At 36.9% G+C, this 24,305-nt stretch overlaps 1 protein-coding gene across 1 annotated transcript in view; it reads right to left on the bottom strand.

Annotated features, from left to right (window-relative positions):
* Positions 1 to 1,199: 1,199 nt before the first annotated feature.
* The window catches only part of PDCD11 (programmed cell death 11), a 31,131-nt gene continuing 8,025 nt past the window's right edge, over positions 1,200 to 24,305 (bottom strand). The window contains exons 8-36 of the mRNA XM_070946462.1: positions 23,870 to 23,977; positions 23,221 to 23,427; positions 21,801 to 21,925; positions 20,933 to 20,993; positions 20,443 to 20,589; positions 19,063 to 19,314; positions 18,094 to 18,237; positions 17,271 to 17,465; positions 16,673 to 16,843; positions 15,831 to 16,050; positions 14,926 to 15,078; positions 14,314 to 14,429; positions 13,151 to 13,665; positions 11,601 to 11,663; positions 10,560 to 10,659; positions 10,183 to 10,272; positions 8,877 to 8,979; positions 7,975 to 8,152; positions 6,792 to 6,848; positions 6,499 to 6,621; positions 5,988 to 6,110; positions 5,540 to 5,696; positions 5,340 to 5,453; positions 5,097 to 5,231; positions 4,264 to 4,514; positions 3,846 to 4,014; positions 2,886 to 3,039; positions 2,322 to 2,487; positions 1,200 to 1,600 (exon numbers count right to left, since the gene is read on the bottom strand). Coding sequence (XP_070802563.1) covers positions 1,429 to 1,600; positions 2,322 to 2,487; positions 2,886 to 3,039; positions 3,846 to 4,014; positions 4,264 to 4,514; positions 5,097 to 5,231; positions 5,340 to 5,453; positions 5,540 to 5,696; positions 5,988 to 6,110; positions 6,499 to 6,621; positions 6,792 to 6,848; positions 7,975 to 8,152; positions 8,877 to 8,979; positions 10,183 to 10,272; positions 10,560 to 10,659; positions 11,601 to 11,663; positions 13,151 to 13,665; positions 14,314 to 14,429; positions 14,926 to 15,078; positions 15,831 to 16,050; positions 16,673 to 16,843; positions 17,271 to 17,465; positions 18,094 to 18,237; positions 19,063 to 19,314; positions 20,443 to 20,589; positions 20,933 to 20,993; positions 21,801 to 21,925; positions 23,221 to 23,427; positions 23,870 to 23,977 — 4,569 coding nt within the window. The 3' untranslated portion in view covers positions 1,200 to 1,428. The remainder of the gene's footprint in view (positions 1,601 to 2,321; positions 2,488 to 2,885; positions 3,040 to 3,845; positions 4,015 to 4,263; positions 4,515 to 5,096; positions 5,232 to 5,339; positions 5,454 to 5,539; positions 5,697 to 5,987; positions 6,111 to 6,498; positions 6,622 to 6,791; positions 6,849 to 7,974; positions 8,153 to 8,876; positions 8,980 to 10,182; positions 10,273 to 10,559; positions 10,660 to 11,600; positions 11,664 to 13,150; positions 13,666 to 14,313; positions 14,430 to 14,925; positions 15,079 to 15,830; positions 16,051 to 16,672; positions 16,844 to 17,270; positions 17,466 to 18,093; positions 18,238 to 19,062; positions 19,315 to 20,442; positions 20,590 to 20,932; positions 20,994 to 21,800; positions 21,926 to 23,220; positions 23,428 to 23,869; positions 23,978 to 24,305) is intronic.

Raw genomic sequence — 24,305 nt, 5'->3', positions numbered from 1 at the left:
GGTTATAAAACAAACGAATAAGAATCTGTTCAAATATCATATGCCAAAATATACATGCCCTGCCATTTTCCTCCAAGGCGCATGACTGTCACTTACTGGAATTAAGTGCAAAAGAACAAATTATGGCTATTTTCCTGGCAGTGCATCACATTTGCACTGTTACTATGCAAATGCCATGATACTGCCAATTTTTTAGGCAATGACTATAGTCTTCTATAGGAGAATGGATCACGAATACTGGGTTGTAAAATAACAGATGGAAAAATGTATGGAAACTGCTTTAGAAACTGTATATTTAACATTGATATTTTTAGCTTATTTATAAGAAGTTCAGAATTCTGTGAATAGCAGATGTAGAACAGGATAGGGCCGTGATGGCGAACCTATGGCACGCGTGCCACAGGTGGCACGCAGAGCCATACCAGTGGGCACGCGAGCTCAGCTCTGGGGTGCATGTGCGCACTAGACAGCTGATTTTCGGGCCTTCTGGGCCCACCGGAAGTAGGGAAACAGGTTGTTTCCTGCCTCCGGAGGGCCTGTGTGTGTGGGGGGGGAAACGCCCGTTTTTCTCTCTCCCCAGGTTCCAGAGGCTTTCTAGGAGCCTGGGGAGGGCAAAAACGGCCTTCCCCACCCACCTGCAGGCCTTCCAGAGGCCAGAAACGGCCCGTTTGTCAACTTTTTAGAAAGCCTCTGGAGCCTGGGAAGGGCAAAAAACGGGCCTACTGGGCCCACCGTCCCATCACGTGCCAAAAGCAGGCGGAGCGCGGGGGGTCGCGTACACATGCGTGGGGGACAGGGCGCATAGAATTATGGGTGCGGGCTGGCACGTCCACGCCCCCCCCCACCTGCTACCCCCTCGCTTTTGGCACGCGATGGCAAAAAGGTTAGCCATCACTGAGATAGGGTGTATAAAATAAAAACTGAGTATTTTATACATAAGCTATGATGATGAGGCTAATTAAATGGAATTGCAGAACCTTGCTCCTGCAGACAACAGCCCTTTAATTTAGTCTTTAAGCCTTTAATATATTTTATATGATGCTTAGAAAGCAGTGCTGTTATTATCCTCTAAGCCTATACTTGGATAGAATACAAAATATTTTAGGGAAGGAAGAACTATTTACTTACTACTGTAACCAAGCAGCTGGTTGCTTTCTCCCAATTATGAATTGCATATTTTAAAAAGAATCAAAGACAAATAATTATATAATTATTTTATTTGAATTTGGGGGGGATATAAAAGGTGTAAAACATTTACATCACTTACACTGTTAATCTCTGGTCCTGGCTATTCCAATCTGTTATTGAGCTCGTTGGGAAATGCAAAAAAGCAGGAAGGCTTTTTGTACTACAGATGAGGCATGTCCACTTTCCTTCTCAACATACTGGGTTTAAAAGCAAGATCCCAAAGTCTGATTACCGCAAAGGTTAGCTCTCAGCAAGGCTGTTCTTGGATTCCACATACTCCAATGCTGCTGCCTTCACAGCCTGGATGGTTTCCACCGTACCATACTTCTTCTCATACTCCAGATAGCGTTTAAAGAAAAACTTCATCTTCTTTGCTGTTAAATTTAGGTGAATCACTCTTTCAAAAATATCCCTGTGAAAAACCCAAAATAATGTTCAGAAAACAGTTTTAATCTGATATTTTATGAATCTTTTCTATTTAAAATGACTAAAATTGTTTTGCTTGCTTTCTCCTATGTATAGGAGATATATTTCTAGAATATATTTCTAGAGCAATTTCCTTAGGTTTCTCAGTGTTAAGTGTTAATAATGTTTCCTTTCCAAAATCAAGTCACTCTGCTTGCTTTAGTTTTAAATTAATACACATTCCCAAGCTTACATTTGCATCTTTGCTGGAAATTAAGAATTCTAACCTTCCTATATATGTTAGTTGTCAGGGTTCCAAGTAACACCCCCAACGAAAGAAAACTCCGAGGCTTGAGTTTCCTCAAAGTTACATTTTATTAGAGATGTCATATTGGCACATCTGGGAAAACCTGAATCTGAAAATTCCCAGGTTTTCCCCACCCAAAGAAAAGTTCAAGTCCCTGCCCAACACCCACAAGTCCATCACATGGTCCAATCACACATCGTCCCAACTGGAGATGCCTCCCAAGTCCAGCCTTCCAGGTACAGGGCAATTTGTCCTTGACTTTCTGGGAAAGAACTGTGGCAGCGTGGGGCTTTCTGGAATGCTGACATTATGACTATATATCACCCCGGCTCCATACAATCCCCCCTCCCAGTTTCCCACAGTAGTAAACTGGGAAAGCCTAGTGCAAAAGATGGCTTCCAGGCCTGACATTAGTACTCACCGGATTTCTTTTTGGCTTCCATGTTTTATCATTATGTCTATGTACACTGACCAGATGTCTGTACGTTTAGGGTATGTGCTCAGCATGTTTTCAAACATGGCCTTGCCGTGTTCTGCATCACCAAACTGAAATTCTAACTGTGCCAGCTTTGAAATCACATCCACATCTGCGACAAAAAAAGAAGCAAGGATTATTTAAAGGATTATTTCCAGCAGTCATTATTAATTCTGTCTGAAGTTTGAAGGTGTAACTATTATTTAGAAATATATCCTCACTAAAAGAATTTTCAGAGCAGACTAACAAACAAGGTGGAAAGGTCTAATCTTTTGTAAAATATGCACTGTTCCTTGTGATGCTGAATTTGTTTTTGTCTATTGGCATGAAAGAAAAAATAATATATTAAGAAATGAAGGTGAAAAAATGGAAATGGAAGAAAATGACTGAAAGAGATGAAGATAAGAATGGTTACAATACAGATAACACAGATATTAATCTAAATTAAAGTCCAATGAGGAAAATATAGACAGCACTATTCAAGAAAAAAGGAAACCAAAGAACTCTTACGCTCTTTGTCTGGCAAGCATTTCAGTGCCCGTGGCATAAGTCTGTGAGCTGCCTCCACCGAACCACGTTTCAGAAGAAAAGTGGTGTACTTTACCCACACAGACTTTTCTTGACGGAAGCGTTTCAGCATTGTATTATATAGGTCATCAGCTTCCTGAACAGATCAAGAAAAAGATAAAGAATCATCCTAAATATGCAAAATGTTTTTATTTACATAGCTTCAAAATTACAAAGGCCAATCTAGCTCTTGCTCTCACAAATATACTACCAATACTCCTGGTTTTCCTATCCTATCTTCCAATAATTATAGAAATGGCTAGTAGCTACTTTTGTGCTAGGAGATTTAGATATTTATGTGGGGATGAAGCTAAACAGACATGACTTGAAAACAGCTACCTTCTGTTTTATTTCAGCCTTAAAAGTTCTATGCTATAATAATGTTCCCCAGGCTTTAATGATTCAACATAGGCTCAGAATGCTAACTGCTATTCTACAATCTGACCAGAAATTCTAAATTCAGTACTAAAGAGTTGAAGGGTAAATCTTCTCTCATATTTAGAAAAATAAAAAATATACATTAAGCCTTTGTACCTTATTCAACAAGGTGCTTCACTGAACACAAGCTAAATATACAACTATATGTCCTGTTTCTTCATCGTCAACGGCCAATTCTGCAATTTTAGAATATAGATTTCATAGGTCTTAAGAGTGGATTTTGCATTCAATAATCCGGACAAGAGCAATAATCTGACACTGAAAAGAGTCACACAGAGATAAGACATCTGCTGCTCCAAGCAGAGGCAATATCCACAAGTCCAAAACATTAAGGGAAGTCTAGGATAAGCTACAGCAGACTAGGTGCATTCTTTCTTGAAATCAAACAAATATTCTTCCTGTCATACACACACAGATGAATAAAAGCGATCATTCTCTTTATCATGCTGCTATAATTGGCATCACCTTATATTTCTCAGACGCGCTGTAGATATCTACCAATTGCTGAAAAACCTTCAGAGGCTCATTGTACTGAACTGCTCTTTCAAAAACTTTCATCAGTCCTTCCTCTGTGCCATACATGTTCTCCAGGTTCAGCAAAGCGACCCACACATTCATCTTTTCTTGTTCCTCTCTGAAGAGGAAAGAAGGCAACATTCAGTACAAAGATCAAAGCTCTTGATTTTGCTTTTGATGCTGCTATTCTTCTTAATTTGTTTGTGGCTAGTTTATACTGAATGTGTATTTGGAGAAAGGTAAGAGAGAAAAGTTGCATGTTCCCTTTACGCTGCAAGTATCTTATTTTAAGATCCACCTAGCAAAGTATAGCATGGATATGAACTGTTACCAAGGAAACTGAAGATCAACAAAAAACAAAAGTCACCTAAAGGAGATAGTTTTTAGTGCCCTTTCTGCAACAGCTCTAGCTTTTTCGATCTCTGTGGCTTGGAGATGAAAAGCCATGAATTGCAACCAAAGGATGGAGCTGTTAGGACTGCCGAGGACCAAGCGGTCGAAGTCATCTGCTGTCTGCGGCTGTCGCTTGGGATCCATCAAGGCAGCTTCCAGCTTGGAGAGTTCTTTCTCTGCCTTTTGCTTCTCCAGCTCCTGTTTCTTTTTTGTTTGTTTCTTGGCCTTAAAGAAAGAAAAGGGAGAAAGAGAAAGGCTTTGACCACTGGAAAACCTGTAGTGCTGCCAGATAACATACTATAAGACAAAGTGGGGTGCATCCAAGAACCAGATACTACTCTAGGGCCTTTGGGGTACTTAGCAGGCTCAATTAGACTAGTGAATCAGAAGCTTACTATTTTTACAGAAGGATGACACTCTGTCTCTTTCTAAGTTATTCTTAACACCAGTAGTGTCACAAGAGTCTCTTTTTATTATTTATGGTTTTTTAAGTGTTGTGAAAACTGCTGCAGCACTTTAAAAAAGTAAAAAAAAATCCAGACATAAAAAATAGCTATGCCTACAAAACTCTTTTCAGAGTTACATAAAAATGTTATAAAAATGTTATTATATATATGTGCATGGAAATGCTTTATCCAAGACATTCTTCACCATGATCACTTTAACTTTATAAAGAAAGGAATCTCTCTCTCTCTCTCTTTCAACTAGATGGGCCTTTTTACCAAAAGGTTAACTGAAGCACAACTACATACTAACTGCCATTGCATAAAGTTAATCCCAAGAGCAAACAATACAGAGATATTATACCATGGATTCAGCATCATTTTCTTCCTCGCTGTCTGAGCTCTGCTCCTTTGGAATCAATGTTGTTCCATCCAGCACATTTAAGCCCTCCTCCCACATAAAGCTGGTTGAAACCTTCAGTCGTGGAACTTCTTTTCCCTGCTGAGAAACAAGCAGAAATATATACTCACATCAACCACCCCACTAAGTACAAAAACATGGCTTCCACCATGTCGAAAGGCCTATCCCTTTCCCTCAGCCTTTTACCTTAGACTTCTTCTTCTGCTTCTTTTCCTTCTCCTCTTCCTCCCGATAATAAACCTCCACACCACTATCACCGTCCTCAGTGCAATGAGCTCTCTTTTTTGCTGGCGTTACTTCCTGTCATTGAAAGAAAATAATGTGTTAAAACAATAGTTTAAAAAATGTTTCCTAATCAAGCCTAAAGTCTCTTCCAGGATAGATACCTGCTCGCTTTCAGAGTGCTTCCTCCTTTGATTTCTTGATTTCTGAGAGGGTGTATCCATTTCACTACATGGCTTTTCATCACATGGAATAATGCTTGGCTTCCCTGTGTCTTCAGGAAGGAGAGAGAGCTCCACAAGGTTCTCTTGTCTGTTTATACTGCAGAATGATTAGAACACAGGAAATGATAGGAGAAAAACCTAGCATAATTATGAAATCTATAGTGTCCTCTTAAATGTACAAAATGCTTTACATTTTTAATCTGCTCAGCTTCACACCATTTCAGTAGTATTATGATCATTTAATAAAATGATTAACATAAAGTAAAACACATACACAATTCACCATAGTGCCACACCCTCTTTTAATCATACATTTACTGCACGCAAGGCCTCCCATTCATTTTGCCACCACAGAGGAACTGTGGCTTTGGGAAAACATCCTACATACCTGAGAACTTTGGCAGTGAGAAGCTGATCTGTATGTATGTACTTCATACAGAGTGAATGATCTGGCACAAAGAATGGGGTGACATATTGAAAGGGAATTTGACCCACCACTGAATCAGACAACCTGTCAAGAAAGAAGATTGTAACTTCTTCAAGTGTACTTCAAAAGGTAAAACACACACTTTGAAATGGTGCCCATGATATGGCTAAAAAATATACAACAAGTCCATGGCCATAACAAGAATACAGAAGCTGCACTTGTGTGGGGAATGCTATCTATTCGAAGGATGTAAGTCTATAATTGTCTAGTTGCCGTATGGGGTAGAAGGAACAATGCTTTTTCAAGCACAAATAATTTTCTCCAAAAAGAGATGGTAAAAATCTGCCTGATTTAAGGAATATATCTACATATTTATTAAATATGCTAAGATTCAAACAGACACACACAAGGAGGCATACACAGAAGTGAAATAATATATCTATTTACTTTTATGATTGCAAACAAAACTCACCCCAAAGAGATGCCTGATGCTGTAATGGATTTGACATAGCCTCTGATGAGTTGATCTTTCTGAATGTTATCAAGGGAAGCAATTTCAGGATCTTCAACTTTACGATGGGCTTTAGGATTTATCCTAAAATAAACAGGAGAATGAGTAAAGTGCCTTCTTCCTGCATAGGCAAAATAAATTAGAACGACAAATACCATACTCTTCTCTAAATGCACATTTATAATACAATGAAATTGCATTAGGACTAAGAGTAGGTTTTTCTTCTGATGACAGATGAGGCAGTATTTCCTTACCTGGATGGTCGGAGGGATACTTTTACAGCATTGTCTTCAACGGAAAGAATATAACATCTATATAGAAGAGGGGGAAAAAGTAACCTTGTATGTAACTTCACATGTGATTATGTCTACTAAAAGAAAACGTTGATTACACTATACATTCCTTAGATGCATCATGCTGGAGCATCCCAAAGCATTGTAGTTATTGAATATTGGCATTGGGAGGGAAGACATGGTTCAGAATAAAGTGGCAAAGTCTAAAGGATCATGCAATACCTTTACTAAAACTCATGTACTAGTTTTGATTTGTTTCTTTTCAGGCAATTCAAGGATGGTATCTACAATTGGAAGAGTTTAGAAGTATCACATTTTCTAATTCAAGCTGTTTTGCCTATTGCAATAATGGGGTGAAGTATCACATTTTCTAATTCAAGCTGTTTTGTCAATTGCAATAATCATCAAAGAACCTCTCTTACATTTTTTAGTGTCCCTAGAAATCCAGCTGGTTGGGACTGTGAAGCAGAATTTTCTTAAGAATGTACCTAAGTTTTGGAAATTGCTTCCAGGAGACGTTTATCTTCTTCCTCTTTTAATGAACTTTTCAAAATTAGTTTTAAAAAGTTATATATTTAAAATCACAGACGAAATTGAGGTTATTATTTTTTACTATTGTTCTAATAATTTGTGAATTGATACTTTCACCCTTCCCTTTTATAGCCAGTCATCTTGAAGTTGTTTTTTTAGGGGAGCAGAGGGAGTTTAAAACAAAAGAACTATTTTCTAAAATTATTCCTGAGCAAGGAATCATCTTGAAATACTGACAGTCAAAAGAAAAGATTTGTTTTCGAAGTAGCTTAAGAAAATCAATGATCTCAAAATGGGAATTCAAAATGTAGGTTTGTAACAACCTGGCATCCTTCATATATTCTAGAAACATAATCCCCAGGCTTCCAAAAGTATTGCTGGTTGGGAATTATGCTCATAAGAGATTGAAAAGCAACAGGTTGGAGAAGACTGCTCTAAGCAACCAGCACACACAACATCTCTAGCATTGGGACTGGTTACTTTTAAGCTGTTTAGCATTGATATTACACTGACTTATTTCACAAGCTGAAATGCAATATAAAATTTCCATGCTAAAAGTAAGAAATAATCAGGAGACAAGATCATTGTTAAAGCTTTTGCAGAAGGCTCTTACCTGACCATTTTTCCAACATCGAAGTCTTCAAGTGGTTGTTCTGTGTATGAATCGTTTAGGTGGAAAAGACTGACTTTGCCAATCCTCCCAAATGGAAGGATAATATGCAGACCAACATGGGGAACCAGTCGTTTCACAGTGCCCAGTGCAATTGTTCCTTTCTCCAGTGAACAAGAGCCTGAGGAAATCCAGATCAGACACTACAGATAACTGTTATAGAGTACATTTTCTTATACCTTTAAGATATTTGAGACTATGGATTGCTAGTCTTAATTTTCAAGCATGTCTTAGATCAGTGATGGCTAACCTTTTTGCCGTCACGTGCCAAAAGCGGGGGGAGTGGGGGGGGTCACGCACACGTGTGCCCACACCCATAATTCACCTTGCCTCCCCATGCATGCACACACAACCCCCCCTACGCTCCCCCCACTTTTGGCATGGCACGGTAGGTCCGTTTTTCGCCCTCCACAGATTCCAGAGGCTTTCTAGAAGCCTGGGGAGAGTGAAAACGGCCTTCCCCACCCTCCTGGAGGCCCTCCAGACGCCAGAAACTACCCAATTCCCAAAATCAGCTGGCATGCCCACTGATATGGCTCCGTGTGCTACCTGTGGCACGCGTGCCATAGGTTCGCCATCATGGCCTTAGATCAACTCCTAAATACCAAAGGTTTCATCCACTCCCAATTATGAGTGCTAAAAGTTCTACCATAGTGTGCAGAAAGATTCTATCAAATTACCAGTAAAAGAAACAAAATATACAATGTAATCCTATAATCTCTGTAGCATTTACTCCCAGTAAATGGACTCAGCAGCTTTTTCCTGGCTCCAGGCACCATACCCAATTATTGTAATTTGGCATTATTTATCTGATTTTAATGCATTTATCACTATTTAAGTAATACCTATTAGTGACAGAGAGAGTTTGGTTCCAGAAATATCACAATCTATCACTGTTGCAATCAACGCTTGTCCTTTTTTGAAGCATTTCCTGACATGTTTTATATCCTATAGAAAAAAAATATATAGACATGAGTATCAAAAAGTGCTCACAATACATAGAAAAAAATGCCCCGTTTTCAAGCAATACACAGTAAACATGTAATTGTACAATAAACATGTAGTTTTAGATATATGGTTAATTCCTGAAAAATATTTTGTGCTACTACAAGAGCTTTTCATGAGACACAGTCCTGAAGTTAAGCCTAAGCATAGGCTTCAAGCTATGGCAAACGATAAGAAATCTCAAAGTTTACCATATGAATAACCAAACAAAAGCTTCATGTGTCTACTTTGGGTCCTTAACTCTCAAAGAATGCAACAAGCATTTTACTTTTACAGGAAGATTATGGGCCATGTAAGAATGCAGGATTCACAGAAGACGGCATAACTAGAATAGAAACGTTAAAAAAAGTGTGGTAGTGCAGTGGTTAGAATGCAGTACTGCAGGCTAATTTACTGCTCACTCCAGCAGTTTGATTCTCACTGGTTCAAGGTTGACTCAGCATTCCATCCTTCCAAGGTTGGTCAAATGAGGACTCAGATTGTTGAGGGCAATATACTGTCACTGTAAACTGTTTAGAGAGGGCAGTAAAGCATTATGAAGCGGTATATAAGTCTAAGTATGTATGAATTGAGTCAGTGGAGAGGGGTAGTGTCTTAAAAAAATACAAAAAAAGGCAAACTGATAGTTAACAGTGACCAGATACTTAGATTAAGTCCAAAGAGTCATCCGTAGGGCTAAACTAACTCATGCTTTTTGCCCGGATAATGAGAAAGGGACTAGTAAATATAAATTTATATATAAATGTATATAATTTATATAATATATAAATTTATATAAATATAAATATACTTCCCTGGAAAAAGACTCACAATACTAAATGCTCATTCAAGAAGGTTGGTGGAGGAACTCTATACCTCTAATGGTGACTTCATGAAATGATGGTACCAAAACCACCATTTGTGTTATGCATGTTGTGGGGATTTTATGGGATCTGATTAGATTTTATCAGATTAACACTGTTATCCCCTAGAACTTTTAATAGCACAGAAATAGGAAACAGAATTATAATCAGGATATAGTATACCAAGATGTAAGGTTGATGTAAAATATTTTAAAGATATTGCCTCTCACCAAATGATAAATTTTCATAGTAGCCTCCTAAAATGTGCTTAAGGATACTGAACCTCTTATCCCTCAACCATTACCTTGGGATTCGAAGAAAGCAGCAGCTGCAGAACTCTCCCTCTGATGGTGGGAGTGACCTCCACCTCCAGCCGTTTCTTCAACACATTGTACTGAGAAAATATACAATACACACTTCAGCATTTCATTGGAAAAAGACAGATAATTCATCAACGTAACCTTCAACAACAGGTTAATCTCACACACATATGCACATAATACAAAGTAAAAAGTAAAACTCTTAACTCCTAAATCTTCAAAGTAATAATTTTAGAGGAAAAGATGCAAATTATTTTTTTAAAAAATTAACTATACATTTCTCATTGTATTTTACTCAAAAGTTAAAAGGCAAGAAGAAAAAATCTCCAGTGTATAGATGTTGAGAAATTCTAAATCTCACCTTCTTAACATAGCATGTCACCGTCTGCCCAGGTTTCAGTGGTTCTTCTGGACTGTCATTTTCAGCATTCAAGGCTGCTTTACTTTCCCCTTTCAGTTCACTGATCATGAGAAAAAGTAAAATAGTTATGCCCAGGCATTCTACTTTGATTTTGATTTCTGATTTTTCCCTTTTCTGCAAAGTATCTTCTAGTTCAGTGGTCCCCAACCTTTTTATCGCCGCGGCCCGCTGAGCGCGCGCAGGGGTGGGGGCACGGCCCAGGAGCTTTTGCGCACGGCCCATTGCGCACGGCCCAGGAGCCTTTGCGCTGCAGCGTTCATGTCCCCCGGCCGCTGCGCGGCCCGGTGCCAGGTACTCCACGGCCCGGCACCGGTCCGCGGACCGGGGGTTGGGGACCACTGTTCTAGTTCATATTTAGGAATAAGCAGCTGCAAGGCCACATGTATTCAAATTCCAAGACACATGCAGGTAGTCCTTGACTTACAACAACAACTGAGCCCAAAATTTCTGTTAAGTGATATATTTAAGTGAATTTTGCCCCATTTTATTACCTTTCTTGCCACAGTTGTTAAGTGAATCACTGCAATTGATAAGTTGGTAACACAATTGTTAAGTGAATCTGGCTTCCCCATTGATTTTGCCTATCAAAAGGTTTCAAAAGGTGATCACATGACGTTAATAAACAGCAACTGTCATAAATATGAAGCATCTGAATTTTGATCACATAATCAAAATTATGATGGGGATGCTACAAAGGTTGTAAGTGTGAAAAACGGTCATGAGTCACTTTTTTCAGTGCTGATACAACTTTGAATGGTCACTAAATGAACTGTTGTAAGTCGAGGACTACCTGTATTACAAACTTATTTAATTCTCATCTAACATTCTGGATTATTTAGAAATACTTGTTCAGATTAGAATAGCACAACCATAATCTATGAATAATGGCTGGAAAGGAAAGTTTACAGAATGGTTTATATTTTAAATATGTTCTGAGGCTTCATCTAAATACCTAAACACTGTACTGAAAGATTTCCTTACCTTGGTCGGATACTGAGCTCTAGGAATGTACGGGTGAAGAGGGTGTGGGTGATGGGCAAATATCTGTAAGTTAAGAGCATATGACCATATGAATATCATTTGGAATTATGAAAAATAGAACAGCAAATGTGTTCATCTAACACACTAATAAATACACCATCCAATAGCTTTTCACCTGTTAATGTTAGATTAGATTTATCGTTTTAATTTCAAGTAAAAGGGAAAAATATACCAATTGCAAGAAATAAAAGAAAAATATACATAATGCAAGAAATTCCTATACTTGTGCCTAACTGAAATACTGATTTTTCCCCAGAAGGAAAACTGTTCTTCAATTATATAAAACTTGTTTTCAAGAATCTAAATGCTTGCATGTCCAGTATCTGTCAAACACATTGACAGTTAATTCTCCAGGTTGCAGAAACATACATAACATACATTGTAAGACTGTCCCTGCAGGTTTTTTGGCAAGATTTTGGAAGTAGTTTGCCATTTTCTCCTTCCTAGCTACGGTTGAGAGTGTAACTGATGCAAAATCATCCAGCTGATTTTGTGCCTAAGGCGAAATTAGGACTCATGTTCTCCCAGTTTCTAGCCTGGTATCTTAACTAGTATACCAAATTGGCTCATAAGACCCTGGATCTCAATAAATTCATTACAATACAAACATTTCAGATTTCTTTCTTTGGTAAATTTCAACAGTTTTTAATTTAGTTGATACATTTGAAACAATAGTTGTGTTGTTTTATTGTTATTGTTGTATTGTGTTGTATTGTTAAGAAACAAGTTATTGTTTCTTAACAATAGATGTAGATGTAGATACATCTATTCTTAACAATAGATGTAGAAACAAGAGATGTTTCTTAAACATTTCTATAATATATAAAACATGAATACAGAAAAGCACATTTAAATTTCAAAAGTCAACTGAAGCTTTGCAAGTGTTGTTCATGGCAACTGATTGTGATCACATGGACAGATTTTCAATCCTTATCTCTGCTTGCTCCTAAAAAGGCACCCCAACTCTGAGCTTATAAACAGCCACAAGGAGTTTTCTCCATACAAAAGGGACCAAGCAATGTTATTATGTATAAGATCTGACTCTAATACAGATGGGAAGGGGGAGGGGGAATCATTGTATTTAACTTCTTTCACCAGGGAAGAATTTCAGGCTGTCTTCCTGTCCCTTCTGGATTGAAATTAGAGGTACTTAGATGGGAATAGAAATCACAGCACTTAAAAGACTGGGCCAAGGATGAGAAGACTCGGATCTAAATCCAATAGTAGCTGACTGGGTGATTTTGGTATTTCTAAAAGGCTCTGGGCATGTCACATGGCTCTGGGAAAAATTAGGAGATGGACAGGTATGTATTCCTGAAGGAAAAATGGGAGAGGTAAGTAAATTTAACAAGAAAATTTTCTGGAACTAGGAGTAAAAGTTAAAAACAAAACAGCAAATGCATGAGAAATGCTGTGCTTGCTAGCCTATTGAGCAACAATGAAAATAACTGTTAACCACAATACAAGAAATATATAAAATGTTGTCTTACTTGCGACTTTTAACACCTCTGCCCCCAATCACCCGAGCAGTAATCTTCTGTCCAACTTTTAGTAATGATGTTGGAAAAGTGCCTACAGTAACATCATCCAGGATCTGAGATGCATGAATGGAGCCAGTCAACCTATCATTAAATGCCACTAAGACATGGGTGGGTTTGACAGACTTCACAACTCCACTGACTAAGTCTCCTGAGCTTGGCAATTGTTTTGTTGCAAGTGATATATCCTCAAGTGTCTCCGATTCATGACGTGATCTGATTACACTCTTCTTCTTCCCTGAACTTTGCACCGCAAGTACCATCCCATGATCACCAATCTGTGTGCTTTTCAGAACCACTTTGACTGACTGTCCCGTCTTCAGTTTTTCAGAATCAAATCGGAATGTATCATTCAAGTGAGAAGCCACAGGGATTGCTGTCAGCTGACCTGCTCCTAACAAGGAAACAACTGCATGCTCTGTAGCCACGTGGTGTACAAAAGCCTCATACTGAGAATTCAGGATTAACTGGAATATATAGAAGTTACAGTCAGAAAACCAAAGAAAAGTCTGTTATACATGTAATATATTTGCTTTGCTCTATTTCAAGCTTACGTTTTATCCTTCTTTGAAAAAGCTTCAGGAATTTCACAACTTTCACAACTATCACATAACACTTGAAACTTTTAGGCTGTGAAAAAGATCCCACAAACCTTAAAAATAATAATTTTTAATGTTTTGGGGATCTTTTTCTGTAGCCTAAAGTTTCGAATGTTATATGCGACAAAGTTCTAATAAATTCCCAATTCTTCAATACCCTCAACAAATGCTTGAGGTTTTGATGAAGGGACGCCCTTAGGATATTTACAGGTATGCATCTATGCTGAATTTATTCTAACATGTGCCTAAAGGTTAAATAATATGTGAAATACTGTAACTTAAATCAACCACTACTTTAAGTCCCTCTAAGACATAGAGGTTATCTCTTGGTATCTTATAATATCTTTTATAAAGGTATTATTATATAACCTAGGGAAGCATTCCATTGTATAGATTTGTCCATATCTGTAACTGTTAAGAGTAATGCATTTTCTGTGGTTTCATCATTACTCATGTAAGCATGTATCTATTTTATTAGAGTTAAGTACTCTATAAAAAAGAATAAGGATATCATACCTTCTTGGCTTTGAGAGACAACAGTTCCTCTCGAAGAGATACATAGATTTTTGATTTCAGAAGATCAACACAGAGAACTACAGCTTTTGCTTTTTGACCTTCAACAATACTTTTGCCTTAAAAAAATAATACTTAGATGAAGATAACTGTTTCATGTTCAGTCAAAGAAAGCAACAATTAATGGTGCCCTAATGAATTAGTTAAATTACATCCTTACTACTTAAAGAGCAAGCTCAATTCCTAGTGACTTCAGAAACATGAGTGGTTTATTTGGCAACAATATAGAAGTGGTTAGCTATTACTTGCTTCTGGATTTTTTTCTTATTTCTCTCTCTGTGCACTGGGCTTTTCTGGTGGACTCAAGAGTGTTAAATGCTTAGCTTTTTGACTTTAGCCAAAATTGGAAAACTGCTGCTATCTAATTGAGCTATAATTTTACTAGCACAGGGGAGGGAAATCCAACATTTACTGGATCACTTGTGTGCTCATTATCTCATTCCTTTTGCTCTGAAAAGATGTAACTCTATGGTAATCAGTGATTCATTTCCAGGTAACAAACAAGATAGAAGAGATCAAACAAGAGTTGGGGAGTGGGAATAATAAATACTGTACCTCCAAGGTGGCTGTGAATGGCTATTACAGTCAAATCAGAAACACATGGACCACTGAAAACTGCTGAACCATCAGCCTTAACTTCGGTAACTACCAATTCTAGCCTCTGCCCCACTTTTAATTTGGAAAGTTTCTTAGCCACACTGGTATCATCTGCCAATAAGAAGAAAATGAATTAAATCTTATTTGCAAGTTGGTTTTTCCTTCTGAAAGTGTATAAAGTTGATGTACATTTTGTCTTCATCTTTTGACAAAGGTTTCAATGTCATAGCAATTAAGTTCTTCTAAAAAATTTCCTTAAGTTAATTCTCCCAGAATAAGACAAATCTGTGGCCTTCAACTCCCTACAGTATTCATCAGGGCACTATATGGATAGTACTCATAAGAGCTGGAAGAGCAAAGCATGCTAGACAAGGCTGAACTCTTAATACCTAGCCTTGAGGAAGGATGCAAGCTGAAGGCAGTGCCACCTGGTGGATCACAAGTAGCTTCATACCAAGAGATTCATTTTAAACACAGTCCCTTGAAAATTGCTTTCTTGTATTTAACTTATTATGGGGATAACTGCAAAAGATTAACTATTTTCTTTTTTATGATTTGTCAAAATTCATTGTAAATGCAAACAGAAATTGCCAAATTGAATCTCGCTCCCTCCCTCGCTCCCTCCCTCCCTCAGGGGGCAAAGTCACTAAGCAACAACTTTTGTTTGAAATAGAATCCCATGACTTTCAATTTTTATTATTTTTTAAAAAATATAAATGTTTCCATAGCAATAGCACTTAAACTTATATACCACTTCATAGTGCTTTTACAGCCCTCTCTAAGCTTTGCAATGCAGCCACTGTAATACCAAGTGCAGACATAAGACTGTCACATGCCACCTTTGTGTTCCCAAACACTCTTACCTCTATTGCTCATGAAGCTCAGAATCTCCTGCAGTTCATTAAAGTACTGTTCCAGTAGGCTAAAGCTCTCAGGAACAGACCCCTCAACAGAGCACTCTGACATCTTCAGGGACAGCAAGATGCGCTGCTTCTCCTCATCAACACTGGTCACCTTGGCAAGTACAGTTTGACCTACCACAAAATGGTCTTTGGTGTCCGTCACAAACTTGTCACTCATTGCCTGCAGTGGCAAGGAGACAGGATACAATTATATCAGCATCAACCCCAAGGTCTCTAAGAAGATAGCAATATACAATCCAAATGGAAGGGCAAATTCTACTAGTTGCTGCAGTATTTGTTCTTCTACTACCTGATGCCCTTTGACTTATTTCTACTCTTAGTATGTACCAGCATACAGTAGGCTTGTTCTTGCTTTACATTTAATAGATAATCAAAGTTGCATAATTCCATTCCAAGCTGGATAATTTTATATACTTCGAAATTCTGGCATTTTTTTGTTTTTGGTTCCTGAATGTAAACCTTGCCTGCAGAATTCCAAGCTCTGTCTCCATTCATAATTTTTATTATCAAAGCCATTCAAAATGAAAGTTTCAATTCCTGAAGTTGAATTGATGGTCGAACCAATAACCCAAAGATATGGTTGGCTTCCCTTTAACAGATGTGCCTCTGCATTAATGGGAGATTGGATTTGACAGCTTAATCGTCTCTTTGCAGTTCTATGATTTTATGAAAAATAATATGACATAACACATTTTAACTTATAAATTTGTATTAAGAAATACCCCTCAAGCAATGCATCTGAATAAAGCAATCATTATAATGAACACTGAAACGAGTCTTACCGATTTGGGGGCCAGCCCAGTCAAACCATAGGGAAACTCCACAAATACACCATAAGACATGATGTTTCTCACAAAGCCAGTAAGCAGTAATCCAGGCTGGATATCAGCAAAACTCTTCACTACATGTTCATCCTCCATAGAGGAAATCAATGCTGGCTTTCTACTCAAGAGCTACATAATGAATTAAGGAATTAAAAAAAAAAACAGGCCTGAGAATTTCTTGTACTGGATAATTGAAACAAAACACTCCACCCATGACTACCAATGTATTAGAAGCTGAAAAAGTGCTATAGCAGACAGCACTTTTCTGCACTGATCAATCTTTTCTAACTAGTGTCTTGACTGAGCCAGAATTCCCAGTTAGTGTGGTCCATCTGAAGGACAAAAGAGACTAGGGAAATATGAAATAAATCATGATGCAGACAGCCAACTGAATATAAGTCAGATGGGAGGAAAAACCAAACAAATCTCTCCACCCACCCAGAAATTTGGCTGGGAATCACAAGTCTTTGGAGGGAACCACTTTAGGTACGTGCTATTGCACTATATATGGTGGGAAATGGATTGAAACAAGTATTGGCAAGAATTAAAAGGATACAAGGTGACCTCCTTTGTTATGGAGGCATATAACCTTTTGGAGAACATCACCTTCTTTGAGCCAGTGCCACCACAACCTGCTATTGGACACATGGTCAGAAAGTTGTGCCATGGGAAGGTAGGCCGAAACATTGTTGGGTAGGATTGCGACTTCTAGGCCATCTTCTTTCTTGTTCAGAATTTTTACATCTACAATCTAAATAGCATAATAAAAAAACCCCAGAGGTTTTAGACCATTTTCAGTTTATAATGCAGTATCCAGAATCCCAATGGAAATAACAAACAGGGTTTAGATATTTAAAAAATAAATGCCTAGGAGCAGTAATAATCTTTACTGAATCTCATATTTTATAAGGTTAGTTCATCAAGAAGATCAACATTAGCTCATTGCTGTATCTTTACGGAAGCAAAGGGGAATTCTAGCATTTCCTGTATGCATGTTTCTTTGCTGGAAATTAAGAAATGAAAACAAGGGAACTGAAAATGGGAAGATTAATACCAGAGCTGGTTGTGTTAATCAAAATGCCACCCTCTCAATTGCTTTCTTATAGGCGAAAAATATTTTAATCTTTTAAAGCAATGTGGGAGAAAGGATAAAAATTGAACTGTAACAATTCAATGTCACTATTCAAAAATCAATCTCCCTCACCTTTTTATCATTTGCTCTAGAAAATTAAGAATTTTGTCAGGCTTGCTGAAATTGGAACCTTTCCTCCCACGCATATCAGGGGTTGAAAAAATATCTTGAATTATCCCTGATGGCTTTAACGTTTGCCTCTGGCATGCTTCTCAAGTAATAGAAAATAATTATTTTAGAAAATTACCTGTCCAGTTTTATATGCCATTTCATGGCCTTTTGAAGTTTCTGTTCTTTCAGCATTCTTTGCAATAGCATCTTCTTCCAATCTGAATGACAGCAACAATCTTTCTTGCTCAGGCTCACATTTTAATACAGTCACCTTGACTACCTGTGATTTTTTTTTTAAAGGAAAATCATTATAGTTAAGTATATCCAGTTTACACACTGAGGAGCAATTTGCCAATCCCATGAAACTGCTTTAGTAGCAAGCATGTACACCCAGCAGCCATACTGTCTGTGAACTGATCCACCATGGGGTGGGGTATGAAGGAAGACCCTTAGCTTCAACGTTTGGAACAGAGAATGAAGAGTAAACAAACTACAGACTTAAAAATACTGCTTCATTCTCTAATTGCTTTCAGAGAAATGTCGTAACTTAAGGTGTCATTTTCTAGTTTCTTCTAAGCAAAAGAAATCAGATTCCTGTTTTAATACCACATGCTTAGCTTGGCTAACCAAACCATGGTTAAAGGTTATTAATTGTATAACTAATTGTGTACAGAGCCATCAGGTACCAATGAATCCAGCATCAACTGATCACCACATGTAAAGTCACTATTAGAGTCCGACTAATACTTTATACATACTAAATGCACAATTGCTATGTATTCCGTAATGACAGCATTACATAATTGCTCCTAAGCTCCCTTTACATCCTATCTCTATTGTATTAGCAACTTCTTTACTTGGAAATTCCACAACTGTTCTTTGGACTTGTTTAGTTATATAGATTTTATTTACTATTTAATGGTTTTTTTCACACAGTGATAGCTTAAAAGTGCTATTTTAAAAAAAGATAAAAATATTCTACGTTGCTGTTTAGATTTTAAAATATTATTGCACACATATCAAATCTGTTATACAAACATGCATTTCAGGTAGCTGTTTTAAGTGCAATACTCAAGGGTATTTTTTACTTCTATTAAGCACTTACCTGGCCTTCATAGAAGGCTTCTTGAGGAGCAGTTAAGGGGAGCAAGCCAAGTTCATTAGTGGGTACTAAGCCCCTCACATCATTATAGAATTTCACAATGCATCCAAAATCCTTAATACATGCAACAAAACCATGAGTGATCAGGCCTGGCTTGGCATCTTCAAAACTGTCAAGGACAGGGAGCTTGGAATTAACAAGGGTTCTCTTAAGAGTCAGAATAAGCTTCTTTGTTTCAGGATTGCAGGCAAGTACCTGGAAAAGCAAGAGATTGGATTCATGTTTGTTAACAAAAATAGTTTCAAGCCGGGTTATGACTAATGTACATAACTGGAGTTAAATGCAATTGATGGACTCCCTAAATTCAGAAATATTACTGTCACTAAAGCTGGAAGAAAACTGGGAAGTAATTATTTCCTTACATTATAAATATAATAATGAACTAATTCTGAATGTAAATAATTTTAAATGGAAGTAACCATTAACCTTCAGATAAACTTTTCCCCAGCTGGTACCTTTGAGATACATTGGAATAATTTTACACTTGCCTACTTCGGAATGACCATCAGTCAATAGATTTTAACTGTGCAGGTAATCCTCGAGTTTCGATGGACCAGGATTGCTATTGCTAAATGATGCAATCATAAAGTGTGACTGCATCACTTAGAAATGACAATCTCAGAAGTCCTGGTTGGCGTCAGTGTCATAACCCAAAGCTGTGTGGGTTGCTAAGTGTGAGTCCCAGATAAGGAGCGCAGGGCTGTGACAGGGAGATGTAGGAGGCCTACAAAGAAGGCCGGCTATTCAATTGGCTTTGCTTGTGGGAAATTCACAAATGGCAATTATGTGATCCCAGTTCCCTGTAACATCCTCATCATGAGCTGCACACCAAGTCCCCAGATCACAATCACGTGACCACAGAGAGGCCATGAAGGCCAGAATTTTGATTGCCCATTTTTTTCAGGGTCCCGTAATTTTGAACAGTCACTGAATGAACGGATGTAAGTCGAAAACTACCTGTATTAAGAAGACATATACAAGATTATGACATAGGTAGTGTGTTAATATTTAACCGATGAGAAAGAGTTGTCAGGATTTGTTTTTAGTGAAGCTTATATATATTTCTAGACACAAATACAGGACAGAATACATATTTTTACTTTCGCCTCAGATTAAGTTAGGCTAAAGCATAACAATTTGCTTAAAAGTACCTAGCAAGCAACAAGGTTCAGAAAGTTTGCATATTTAGTTGAAAGTTTACCCATATTGTCACAACAGCTTTAATGATAAAGGTTATATAGAAACACTAATAACAGTTAAGAAAATTAAATTAAAAATATTTAAAATAGAGTTTAAATTTAGTTTCTTACAGAAAAATCTTACCCGGCACTTAACAGTAGTTCCCGTGCTATACTTCTTCTCTGGCTGTTTCAATTTTACATCTGCAAGATGCAAATTGGGGACAAAGCCTTTGATACTCTCAGTGAACTTCACCTGCATGCCCAACGGTTTCAGAGTCAACACTTTCCCCTAAGAGTCAAAAATAGACAACAGGTAACTCAAAATTAAAATCAAGGCATAAACAAATAATTCTTTTTCTTAAACACATCAACAATTCATAACTCGCCTAGCAGAAATCATAGTGATATTTATATACCTCCCCTAATAGATCTATGCAATAAATGTATCAGAACAAAATAACAGTATTCCACTAGAGTTACACAAAGTTTGGACTCAAATACTGTATATATACCAAAAAATGTTAATATTCTTTCAGAAGTACTTGAATAACATTTTCAGTTTGAAATTGTTTAGTTATGATAATTGATTCACAGAAAATATAGAAACAAATTTGTTTTCTAACTGAACTTACTTCCAGCACTTGCCCAGGATGTATATCATGATATCTCAGAAATGGAGCATTAATAATATGTCTACAAGCATTAAAAGAAAGAAAATAATTCTCCTTGGTGTGAAAAAATAAACAGGATGAAGTTTAAATAATAGCTGATTAAATTTTACAATATGCTGTAGAAAGTTGATATAATGATTTGATCAAATTGGCTTCAAATTAACTATCTAAATCTACAGAAAATTCATATGACCTTACTCATCTAATAATAGCTGCTTCAGAGCCTAAACATTCCAACCCAACATAGGTTCCAATTCTCTTTTTCTTTTGCTCTTTGTGCCCCAACCATTGCTTCCTGAAAGATGAAAAATTGCATTATTAACTATGATAAACCTTCAGGAAACCTCTGCAACTGTGTTCTATAGTGTGGTGAAAATGTTTTATTACAGTTACAACCATCTTTATTCCAAATGTTATACTTATAAATTGCTTACAGGTAACATATTTTTTCTCACATAAACAGCAAAACTGGAATATTTGTATCGAAATAAAGAAACACAATAATTTGTGAGTCACTTTGCTAGTCTTTTCCAGCATTCTACCAAACTGGTGGTTCTTGAATTAAAATACAAAGGTTCAAAATACATAAAATTGATGTTAAAATAAGAATGTGTAGTTATAGCTAGTTAAGTCTGCATAAGTATATATATATGTAGGTCTTTTTGAAGCAATGGGAATTCAGCACTGAAGGGAACGGAAATGTATCAGATATTTATGAGTTCCTCCTGCCTTGGGCAGTGTCAGAAATGGACATACGTTTAGACTATGTTCAGAACTTAAAACATTGATCCATACAAACAAAATACATGAAATGAGACAAGAAACTTACTGTTTGAGAGACACCACAATCATATCATCTATCAAGCTGTAGTCAATAATTCGGCATGCATGTTTACTTCCAGGCTTAAATACCTCAGTTTTGAAAGATTTGGAAGTCTTTGGAAGATACTTTATCTATAAACATATTATAAAGATTAGGTCAATTTCTAGTATACCATCAACCCTGCTATAGCACAAAAGAAATGATATCTTAGATGCTTGGACAGATTCAAAAACTCCATATTTACTTTATTTAAGTCAACAAATATTCTTAAGGATTGTGGAATAAAATGAACAACAAAACATAATAAAAACCTTATAACGCAAGTGACAATATTTATTCCATATTAAAATTTCCCTCTCTAAACCAGGTATCTAAACTGCAACAGAGGAGAAAAAAAATCTTTTGTGTGATGCTGAAAAAATAAGGAGGGCATCAAACTCCTGGGAAGGTCAGAAGACCATGGTGAAGAATATATCTATAAAAGGACACACTCTCCTTTTATTAAAAGGTAGCCTCATTACCATTGGGGGTTTCATTCCTTCCAAATGCAGAAAAGAAAACCACAGTCCATGCAAAGGCTTGTCCTTTGCTTTATACATGCACAGTAACAACAATACTAAAAGGTCCAAAGTGCAGAAACATAAAAACTTTCATAGGTATGCAAAATTCTTGTTCTGTTTGACAACTGTGGAAACATGATATCTGAACAAGCCATAGATAACAGAACCACTGTGGAATGTTTATAGTCATTATTATCCATTTCTTAAATCTATATCCCATCTTTTCTCCAGAAGGCTCAACATGATTTACATGGCAGTGATCCTTAATTTTAGTCCCCATCAATAGGCTGGAGTAAGAGAAGGGATTGCCAAAAATCACCCAGTGAATTTCCATACTGAGGCTGCATTAGGACCTGAGTCTCCCAAATCCTGATCTAGTACCTTGTCTATTAGCCACAGTGGATCTCAGTTTGGTCTTTAAAGACACACCAAGATTTTAAACAACTCAGAAACCAATGAACCAGTTTATTTATTTTAAAGAATGCTTCATTATTTTGAATGAATGAATGTATGATTATGCAGAAGAAAACTGAAAAAGTCTTCACTAACTTTTTTTGGGAGGGGGGGATTTTTTTCAGAACCCATGAAATCCAGGACTGTATCACCATAATCTGATGGCAAATTATGTTGTGATTAGTGGAACCCAAGTGGTCTGTTTCTGTTCTACAGATTTCACTGTACAAGTACTTAAAGAAATAATAAAATACATTTAGCAAGGACTCATTTAATGGATAAAATTACTGCTAGAAGCTGAAGTCTTCCAGCCAGTTAAGAAGATAACCGCATTTCCCTTGATGGTTTTTGACTGATGAGACTTCTAAACAAAGAAAATAAATACAAGCTGAAGCTACCATCATGTTACTTACATGTGAAAAAGCATGACTGCCATCATCCAGCTTGAAAACAGCACCAACGTTTTTGAGAAACAGCTCTACTTTTGAGTCCGTTACTACAACGCCAATCCGATCATTGGAAAGTTGGCCAAGCTGGACGCCAGGCTGAAGGAAAACTGGGCGCAAAGAAAGACGAATTGCCTTGGAGGCAGGATTATTTGAAAGAATACAGGCTTTCACCTGGAAAGAGGAAATGCGGAAGAAAGTATTTTAATTCTATTTACTAAAGATATCAGTTTGTGGAGGAATATAGAAAAATATTTTTATATATATTTACCAGAAGGTAGTAAAGATGTTAAAAGTCATGACCCAGGTGATTTCATGTGTACATACAGTCTTTTTTACAAGTGACACAGAAGTATGAACTATTTCTAAGACATTTATCACTTTGTCAGACTAACTTGGTAATCTATCAACCAAGAATTAACCAACCCTATGCCCACTGAGTTTCTATACTTATACAAGGATGGATAAATGCTGCCACTTTCTAAGATCATTAAGAATATCACTTTTACTTTAAAAAAAATTCTAGAATCCAGAAATATGAAGAACTACTATTTAGAAATGCACTAATTCATTTACATTTTCATCATAGTTTAAACATAGTTGCTTACCAACTTACCATCTGATTTGGTGATAAATGTCCTGTTTTTAGAGAATTTGTGTGCATGAAATCCACAATTCCAGTAAAGGAAGAGAGAAAACTTAGAGAAACTCCAGAAGAAGTCACCTGAAAAAAATGTAAAAGGAACAAAAAATCATCTTGTGGATGGATTTCCTTAAAAGAACTGGAGGAAAAGTAAGACTTAACAAAACTTTCAAAGTATTTATTTTGACATTTTAGAACTTTTATATATTTGGTTATATTAATTATTCTCTACTATGTTTGAATTAAATTTAATATTGCACATATCACTGAATATGTGAAATTATATATCCTTTAAAAGTCCAGCCAGAAAATGAAAGCTAGTAGCATGTATGTATATTTGCCAACAAAAATATTTTATTTTGTAATTATCCTTACATTATACTGGGTTTTAAATGAGAAAAGGAGCAAT

This window comes from Pituophis catenifer, unplaced genomic scaffold, assembly GCF_029215685.1.
Source record: "Pituophis catenifer annectens isolate HBS135680 unplaced genomic scaffold, rPitCat1.0.hap2 SCAF_6, whole genome shotgun sequence".
Taxonomy (NCBI): domain Eukaryota; kingdom Metazoa; phylum Chordata; class Lepidosauria; order Squamata; family Colubridae; genus Pituophis; species Pituophis catenifer.
This window is presented reverse-complemented; position numbering and strand designations above follow the sequence as displayed.